At 40.4% G+C, this 10,637-nt stretch overlaps 1 protein-coding gene across 1 annotated transcript in view; it reads right to left on the reverse strand.

Moving 5' to 3' along the window:
* Positions 1-1,003: 1,003 nt before the first annotated feature.
* Positions 1,004-10,637, reverse strand: part of LOC136426829 (prokineticin receptor 2-like) — a 15,216-nt gene continuing 5,582 nt past the window's right edge. The window contains exons 2-4 of the mRNA XM_066415550.1: positions 7,527-7,797; positions 4,709-4,806; positions 1,004-1,106 (exon numbers count right to left, since the gene is read on the reverse strand). Of these exons, the coding sequence (XP_066271647.1) occupies positions 1,004-1,106; positions 4,709-4,806; positions 7,527-7,797 (472 nt within the window). The remainder of the gene's footprint in view (positions 1,107-4,708; positions 4,807-7,526; positions 7,798-10,637) is intronic.

Below are 10,637 nucleotides of genomic sequence, written 5' to 3' on the forward strand. Positions count from 1 at the left end.
GCATAATTATAAAACAATGACTGCCATATTAGGCTATGTTACAGCAGGGGAGGGGCCGCGGATTAGTGGCCTCCGTTGCAGGCCTCCCGCACGGCGATTTTTCAACTTATCGGGGCCAGGTTCTTTTCCTGGGGGGGGGGGGGGTATCTGCTTGGGGAGCGTATCGGCTAAGGGCCCCGTGCGTATCTGATTGGGGGACCGTAACTGGCCCCGATAAGTTAAAAAATCGCCGTGCGGGAGGCCTGCAACGGAGGCTAGCGGGTTGATTGGGAGGCTTTCTGATCACAACGGCCGGCCAAGATGTGGAGATGAGTCTACTTTATAGTATTAGAATCTCTCAACTTGGTACATAAATAAATCCTATATTAGGCGCTCCAGTTGCCTCTAAGAGTTTCCACCTTATAGGAAATTTTGTCAGGATATAAGAGAATATATTTTTACATCATTGTAAATAAAATCTTCTTTAACATGGTGAAACCTATAGCTGATATTGTGAAAAGATGTGTAAGTTTAGCCAATGATGTGGTAGTTCACGGACAAATGAAGTGGGTTTTTTTCCTGTCCTCTTCCATTTCTGTAAGGATTCCCGATCACTATGTGGGTAACATAACTCACTGATTTATTTATTAACTGTACATCTCTTCAGGCGTTCTGATAGACAAATGATGGCTGGAGTATACAACATGTAGAATGAGAAGGACTTGACATTAAAGGTAATAACTTCCAAACTCCCAAAATTGGAGTAGCTTCTAGTGACAAATTTTGTAACATTCTGACAGAAAATAGATCGTGATAATCCTGCCGTATCTTAGACGGTAGTTTTGTGGATAATAAACTACGAAGCTTTTAAAAGCTACTCTTCTACCATTCTAACAGCAAGAGAATGACTTAAGTAACGAAGTCTTCTGTTTTGCAGCATTAATCTTTAAGTTAAAACTTGTAGCAATGGTTTGATTAATTAACTGACAGGATTCAAAAGTCATGGTTTTCATCATCACGTATATTAATTAGGAAAAGTGGTAATGATGATGATGATGGTGATGATGATGACGATGGTGATGGCGGTGATGATGATGATGATGATGATGATGATGGCATCCGTAAACCTTACAACGAGACTAGTAAGAATGAAAAATGCGTTACACCAATGCTACTTCTCTCAATATCATTCCATTTTTTTGAAAAAAAAGACAACACAGTTGTAAAATAATTGCAGACTGCTATATCAGACTATAGGCTATGTGGTTTGGGAGGCTACCTGATCACAATACCAAAGCCGTGGATATTAACCCACCTTTAAAGCTCTCAACCTAGACAGGACACTGATCCATAAAGTAACTAGAAGTATAAAGCCTGCCTTAGGCTCCAGCTGGCTCTAACAGTTCCCACTACCTAAAAGGATCCTTTGTCAGGATATAGAAGAACGTATTTTCACATAATTGTATATAACATTTTGGTAGTTTCTCCGTTTTCACTTTGACGTGGTAAAACCTACAATATGCTGGCTAATGCGGTGGGCAATTTCAGCGGGTATTGCAGTAGTTTACGGGTATTGTGGCCTATCTCATGTCATTCTTTATCTCCATCTACTGAAGAAAACCTATCCATTTGTGGGAAATATAACCGTCAATTTCTTGAATTGACAAAGAATGGCTGGAGTGAAAAAAAGTCCACCGTTCCATACAACATATAGTGTTGGGGAGGCATTTGACTGAATTGAGCTAACCACTAAACATGACCGGTTACAATGATTGTTTTAACTTGTGATACCTATAGCAAAGCTTATAACAACAGCTCTTGGGCTATAGCATTCACACATAAATCCTACTGGTTTCCTAAATCTTTTCGTATCATGAAGTCTCAAGCTTGTAGCAGTGATCTTACTGTAAGCATTCCTTCAGAGAAAGGTCAAGGCAAGTGTATCTACAAGACGGTCAAGGTTGGCATCCAGCAAAAATGTCAATGTCTGCTTTAACAGTCATGTCTCTTCAGTATGCTTTATATTTCGTCTGTAGTCCATTTAATTTTGTTAGATTTTACTGTCAAATGTTGTCTTTAGATAGACGATTTATTGGGGCGTGGAAGAACATTAAGGCCCATTCAATTAAAAAAAACATGTTATTTACGCAGGGGTTTTGGGTTGCTTTTTTCTTCCATTCAGCACCATTTGAGGTATCACACAATATTTTTTTCCACCTAAATCTGATCCTTATTTTGTGGACATCTCTGTCTGAAGTTTTGACATTATTGTTCTATTTTTCAACATTCTGACGTAGTGCTCTGTATATTCCTTCTCCGCTTCACATTCGGTTTACTTACATTTTCCCTTAGGTTTACGGTTCAAAGGTTATCTTTAGATACACTGTTACTGCGTGGCAAAATGTAACGGGTCATTTACACTGTGACAAGAATTAAATTGGAACCATTGTGGATAGTTGCTGTGATTGAATGGAACGTGTTAAGCATCCTGATTAGGTTATCTTTCTACCATGGCAAGATAATGAGACTGGACAAATCGTTCATTCATCAATACAAGCTTCAAGACAAGGGCATTGTTGCTATTTCTAATATGCCCTACTTTTTGACAGTCACGTTTTACAGTTGTGTCTATTGTAGACTAGGAATGATCAGAAAAATCATTGAACCTTTGAGACGAACCCCAATCCGTATACTAAGCACATTACGTTTTATCCCTGCAGACGATAGTCTATGTATAATTTTTTCATACATGTATCATAGGATGTCGCATTTCTTAACTTTAAACCTTGTTGTATTGAAGACAATCTGGAGGTGTGAATATTAGACCATTCTTGGTCGGTAGATGTATTGAGTCACATTTCGCAAACCTTACACGTAGTCATTGTTAAAAAAAAACGAAAAATTATTGGAATAATGTTCACGAACACATCAGTGGCACAATGTTTAGGTAATCCTAAATCCTATGTACTCTTATCCGTGACTCCCATTGTCCTCAAGACCCCCTCTCACTGGACCCGCGGCACGCTGGCGGCGTCGCTGCGTCCTAAACTGGATTTGTGTTACTCTTGACTTTATGATGGGAATACCATTCAAAACGTACAAGTATGACCTAAATGATAACGAAACACACAAAGTTTAAAAGATTTGTTTTTGTCGATAATATTAGTTGAGTGCTTTGTCGATCGGCCGCAGCGACGCCGCCAGCCAATGACTTCCTATATCTAGTAATCTATGTAAATCATAACCGTACATCTCTTGTAACGCACTGATAGACAAAGAGTCACCGTAGTGAAAAAAACCTAGCGTGCGATAAAACATAGCATGACACACTATAACGTTATGTTGCATAGTACGCTAGGCTTGCTAAGTTTTATAATAGCTAAACTAACTTCTAAACTCTCAGACTGAGGTTGCTTGGTGCAATAACCCTCGTGACGTTCTGACAGAGAAGCCTGCCGTGTTTTTAAAAGAAAGCTAATGTGGTAAAGCTTTTAGCAAAAGCGCCAGTAGCGTTCTGACGTACTTACGATGTTACGTTTGAGGAAGGTCAAGGAAGTATATGTGAGACGGCCAAGGTAGAACCCCAGTTAGGTTTTCTATAGCTTGTAATGTTCATGGTCTTGAACCATTTCAAATACATTGTGGGAGAGGATATTTAGCTGCATAGGATGCGACTACTGCCCGCCAAAACGTCTGGCAGTCCCAGACCAGTAAGGTGTCAACCCGTCACGTCTGTCGGAGAGCATCGTAATGCAATCCAAGGTCCAAACATTGGCATCATGGCATCAACTTGAATAGATAATCACCCGCTAGGGCCGCTATCAAAAAAACGTCCAAGCACTGTCAAGGTAAAACTCTCCTTTCACAGCGCAGATTGTGGCACACACACACACACACACACACACACACACACACACACACACACACACACACACACACACACACACACACATACACACACACACACAAAGTCCACAAAGTCAGACACACAAACACGTTTACACAGTCACGAAAAAAACATACGCACAAACACGCACGCACACAAACACACACTCACGCATACACATACACACACAGCTCACTCTCACACACACACATACAAACACACACACACAAACGCTCGCAAACGTACACACATACATACACACACGAGCACAAACACACACATGAATACAAACAATTACAAACAAACTCACACACAAACACGTTGACAATGATACGTAGAAACGCACAAACACGCACGTACGCAAATTCACACACGCAATCACACAGCAACAACACCGATGAAAGCTTCCTTGCCTGGGTAACAAATTGATCGTAATTCTTCTAACCTAAATTAAGACCCGACATGCATATAACATTTAGGATATAGAAGGTTAGCCCCTGTAATCCCTTGATCATTGCTCCATAATGGAAAGAGGATGTGCAAGGTCATGTTTGCTTCATTCCGTGTTTTTTTTCAAGAATAAAACATGCTGTGCACTAATAATGACACAGCGTAGTACAGTAGTTATAAACAGACTACTGCGCTGTGTTTTGTAGAAAGGTCACTCTCAGGAGCACTCGTCAGATTGATCGGACTGATTGACCAAACTTCAAGTTTTGATGAGCGGTTAAAAAGGTTTGACTTCAATCATGTGCCTGGGACAAAAGCACAGTTTGTGACACGCAGGCACCGTCACGAATCGTGCCCAATCGAGCACAGTTCGTGACACACAGGGGGTCTTACCCCATACTGTGCTTTGGGGCGGAGCTTAGGGTTTTGAGGGGGAGGAGTCTGCCCAACGTGTTTTTCTCCTGCAGCCCGCCATCTTTATTTTCGGGGTGCTGGGGTGAGAAAGATTCACCGTAATTCTTGCTCATTAAAATACATTTCGCGTTTGTCTTGGATGTTCGGACGTCTTAGCACGAATTTCTACAACAAAAATCCGTCCCTAACCGTGCCATTTACGACTGTGTCCAGGCACGATTCGTGACAGTGCCCGAGTGTCACAAACTGTGCTTTTGCCCCAGGCACGGTTTGTGACACTCGGGCACTGTCACAGACCGTTCCTAGACTCGGGCACTGTCACCTACCGTGCCTGGACAGTGCCCGGGGCTACAACTTCCCGTAGCATTGATTTAGATCGGGCGAGCTGACTGCCTCGGGACGTCGAAGTAACCGGCAAGTGGCCCGATCCTAGTCTAGATCTGGTTTCCCAGGGTAGAATATATTTAGTCTTACAAATTGTTTGTGACGCTATAAACCCATAAAGCTGAATCTTAAACTCTGAGATAGTAAAACCGAACCACCAAAGATATGCATATTTCTATCTCCATGAAAAATTTAGATATAGTTTTGGGCGTGTCTGTGTGTGTCTGTTTGTTTGTCTGTTTGTGTTTCCGCACTACTGTAGTCAGCATAACTCAAGAACCTCTTGATGGATTTCGATGATATTTGGTATGTGGGCGGGTGCTGGGAAGCCAAAATTCAAGGCCGATTTTGAGCTCCCTGGTATGTGACCTTAGTACGGCAGCAGAACTTCCGTTTTTGTATCTTTTGACCTGGACGTGCTATGGTCTTGATTTTTGGTGGCAGATAGCTTGTTGGATTATGTTTTACTTAACACGTTGCTTCCATTTCTATAAATGAGCTACTCGAGTTATGTCTATTTCCAAGAGTCAAATGCATGCCGTAAACGTGTTGAAGTACATGCGAAATATTCTGCAACACATAAAACATCGTTTCAAATAACTTTCATTGACTCAAGACCAAGAAACCACATATGTTCAGTGTACTTGAGTCCTTTAGTGGAAAACACTCCAAATATAGATTTCCCTCAATAATTAGGCCATGATGATTTGATTAGATGGATGACATCCTCTGCGAACCCCAAAACTGATGCGAGCGTGTGAATAAAATAAAAAGTTTGGCAAAAAGAGAGTTGTCTTCAATATGAAATCTACGTGGTCAGGAAGGTTGAACAAATGACAAAACACACAGAAAATGGCATACAAAATTCTTGATTCTTAATTTTAATTTTTTTTCTTTCACATCTTCTTCTTTGACTTTGGCGTTTTCCGACATATCTTATGCTCATTTTGTAGCTGCTTTGCACGATTTACAGTATGGTAGAAAACGTTTCATTTCATTTTTAAGCAATGAAATTCACGATTATTTTCAACCGAGTACGACTTTCCAGATTTTAAATAAGACAAGCTTAATACGATGTTTTTCTAACGTCGATTTGTTGGACGGTATTGATCCTGTCTGGTGGCAGTTTTGTTGTTGTTCTGTGCTATTTCTCCACACTTGTACCACATGTACTCACATATCAATGAGTGAAAACCATACGTTCAATGAGCAGGAGATGTGTATAGATATTGATAAGTCGACGCCCTCACCATACTACGTGGTCCTTTGCCATGATTTTAATGATATTCAGAGCACATCTATGGAGGTTGAATACGATCACTTTTTAATAACTTCCTTGCCAAAGACCAGATTAGCACACTGTGTAAGAGAGACGATTTCATTTCCTCAAAGGGTACAGCTAAGTGTCACTGAATGTATTCTAAGGTACTAGTTTCCGATTCCGCCTTATCTACGACAACGCACATCCTAGAATATTGTGCGAAACATTATCTGGGATTAACTTGCCAGTCACGAAGTCGACGAATCCTCTATCAGCATCCTAAAAGTCCACTTAATAAAGTGAATACATCCACATATTAATAATAATGGGATCATGTGGCACTCTCTATTTTATGTCCACGATACATATACATGAAATACTTATTCCCTACACATATGCATACTAATGCTAGGGTCACATTTCCTAACTGGGGCCCGGCCGGGCTGTTTGCGGAAAAGGAAAATCGAAATCTATATCAATAAATTATCACTACCTAATAGTATGCTCTTAGAAAAGTTTTGTGTCTTTGTTTTCTTTTATATCATACTTAACATTCCGAAAGACTGCCCGGCCGGGCCATGGGTTGGAAATGTGACCCTAGCATTATACGTCTTTGACTTGAGTCAGCTTTGCATATACTTAGACACATGATACCATCTCCATACGATTGATGCTATTTTCGTGTGAAACTCTACTTGAATGTATGTGTTCTCTAGTGTTCACCGCGAGAGTGCTACGTGCAGTTCTCGGTGTCATACTTGTCATGTAGTCAACTCGTTGACGTGACTCGTGTTGTCTATGCATCTGACTGCTTTTGTTCCTATAGTTCTTTTGAAGTGAAATAAACAGATCCCTTGGCAACGTTTTCAGAAAACGGGTAATATTGTCATTAAACACGACATACACAAGGGTGTTCATCAAACTGTTACTCATGGCAATTGCCTGGACCATGTAAAAAAGATTCAAACTCGTTGAAATTTTGGCTAAGATGCCGATGTAAAAGTCTCTAAGGATAGAATATATATGATAAGGAGTCCAGCAGAGAACGAACATGATGAAAAGAGCGAATAATCGGATTGATTTTCGACGGGACCGTGACTGGGCGCGGGCGTGAGAGGCGTTGTGCTGCCCCGGAAACTGGCGCCGCCACACCTTACAGACCACGAAGGAGTAGAATACGCTCATGATGACGGCAGGAACAGCGAATTCACACACCACCAAGAAGATGTGGAAGCCTTTGTAGACGTGTTGTAGGGAGACAGGCCACAGCACGCCGCAGAAGACGGAGTCCTCGCGTTGGTACGGGACAGTGCGGGAGAAGATGGCCCCTGGCAGAGCTAAGACGAGGGCAACCACCCATATGACGACTGATGTCCACCGGGGGTTGAAGCGCCTCGTCCGGGCATCTTGGACAACGAGGTACCTGGAGCAACATAGAGACTAGATATCAACCATCTATTCCATGAGAGAGAAAATACGAAAAATTGAATTATTTTCAATTCGCACATACTAGTTCGAGTACACATGATATATCATTTTTTTTTAAGTTTAACATAATTTTTGTACAGATTATGGTGTATACGTTAATTATTGACTGTTTAATTGACTTATGTGCCATACAGTTTGTTTTTCTATGTTTTTATGTTTGTTATATGAAAAATCAATAAAAATCATTTATTTTCTTTTTAAGTTTAACAACATTGGATGGGAACAGATTATTGATATTTTTAAGATGATAGCAAAGAGCTGTTACATTTTTTTCATCATGCCCAACAGATACGTCAGCTGTTTTATCAGTTCGAGGCTTCTTTCCCAGGCCGACGCCTTAATAGAACAGCCGACGTGACGTGGCCGTTTTAAACCATACACATGTAGTTGTGCACAACAAGGAATATGGGGTCGTGTTGTGCAACGGCAGCGTGTTCCGCTCAGAACCATGTGGTCCCGGGTTCGAATCCTGCCGTGCCACTAATATTTTGACCTTAGAAAAGGCACTTTACACGACTTCATCATACCAGAATGGTCGTCATCACGACCGTGGGCATTTAAGGCAAGAAAGAAGAATACTGTCACTGAAGCATCATTTCGGAGCGAGGTATCTTTCAAGTCATTCTCTCGTCTCATTAAGGACAAAACATCCGCTGCTTGCTTAAGATCCAAATATCTATCAGGATGAAACCTAAAGACCTTCCGAGACAAGATGATGTAGAACTAAATCTTAAGCATACACGGGGAACATATTTCATCCGAAAGAGATCAAGGCCTAGGGTAGTGGCGAGTTTAAAAAATGAAATAACTTAAGATTAATTTAAAAAAAAAACAGAAAGTTAAGAATTTCCTTAAAGCCCTTATTGTATTGTATCAGTAATTAGGATGTTTTATTCTATACTTCTATTTCGTATTATGTTTAAGAATTCTTGCCATACATTTTACCGTCTACAATTGTCTCGCAATAAAGTTCTTCTTCTATAGATGCGGTGTAAGGGATCATTGATAATTACCAGCAGAAATAGCCGTTCCAGTAGTAGCAGTAGCAGTAGTAGAAGTAGTAGTTGGAGTAGTAGTCGTGAAGTGAATTATAAAATGAATATAAAATAATTGAGCTGCAGAAATAAGTTGTGGCCCAACCACAGGTGCATTTTCTGATCTAACCCAGGATAACGTTTACTAACATCCTATATATATGCCTGCTCACTTGTATATAAGTAATTTACAACAGGGATTACGGTAATCCACTGCCATCCCGAAATCAATTTCCGACAGCTCTAGCGAGTCGAATCAATGAACAAGAAATGGGCAATCCAAATTCACGAGTACATCTCCCTAGCCGCCTTCCAAAAGCAACAACAAATGTTACATTAGAATTGTCAGTCCCCGAGGAAATCCTCAGGCCTTTGTACAAAAAGATCAAAGTTGGAAATGACCAGGGACATGTTTGTACAGAAGTGTGAGCCTAGGATGACGCCACAGTACTCGTATATGATATGATATGATGTGTTGAGTCACAAAGTTCAGACTGCCGCCTATATTATCTTGCACTTTCTTCTATCCGTGGGGAGGATGTTGAAAGTTGCGGCTCGGCTCTTCAGAAGACTCCAACATGAAGGAAATTCTAGCTCGGCTTACATTTGGCATAGAAAGAAGCATGCAGGCACAGCCTGTGGACGTGTGCCAACTAATTGCTTGAAGGTCTCACGTCGGCAAGTTGCGTTGTGCATCAAGACTGGGATAGGCTTAGACGGTTACAGGGAGTTTATCTACATTGTCAGTTCGCTACAGTACTTTTCGCTACATGGCAAGTCGTCTCGCTACATGGCACAAGTTGTTTCGCTACATGGGTACAACTCGTTTCGCTACATTTGAATATTATTTCTCCAGTTAGACTACCAGTACTGTAATTATCATTAGACATCGTATTCCTGCAATCATGTACGTATTTCTAGATTTCAATGAAAGGAATTATGACATCTGTCTTAGCTATCCGTATATCACTACAGAGCAAATGTTACCGGTGTACCTTGCTATTCCCATCAGCCAAGTTTCGACGTCACATGGAATTTGCTTAACATGAAGAACCATTGTCTAAAACATCGGCGTTTCGTATATGCAGATAAATACGCGTACAAAAAGCTTGGATCATCTACACAAATAACATTCATGTGTAGCGAAACAACCTGTACCATGTATACATATAGCGAAACAACTTGTACCATGTAGCGAAACGACTGTAGCGAATTGACAATGTAGCGAAACAACCGGTTACCGCATAGACAATTACCTATAGCCTAAGCCAAGGCAGATTACAGATTAACCGTTTGTATACTTTGGCAACTGATTTTCCACAACGACATTCATTAACCTGCAGATGTCGTTTCAGTCTAAATTGCTCGAACAAGTATTTTTAGAACAAACTAGTTGTGATTATAAACCTGATTTGTGACAACGAACAGAAATTACGCTGTGATGCTTTTAGCGACTTACGATGCTACTCCGCGATAAGATATAAAAACATATCTTCAATTACCATAAGATTAATACTGGATAAATGTGTAAATTTTTCTTGATCTATATCTTAGTGATTGGCAAATGATATATAGCCCTTGATTCATGGATTCATCATACATGCACAAATCTTTTTTTCTTATTTTTTTTGTTTTCCTTTGTTCAGAAAGATTTTCTTATACAAAGAAAAGCATGAGAATTCAAGAAACCTTCTGCGTTAGTCTTTGTATGTCAATTCTTACAAAAAGAATTCTATTTTTT

The sequence above is a fragment of the Branchiostoma lanceolatum genome, chromosome 2 (assembly GCF_035083965.1).
Source record: "Branchiostoma lanceolatum isolate klBraLanc5 chromosome 2, klBraLanc5.hap2, whole genome shotgun sequence".
NCBI lineage: Eukaryota > Metazoa > Chordata > Leptocardii > Amphioxiformes > Branchiostomatidae > Branchiostoma > Branchiostoma lanceolatum.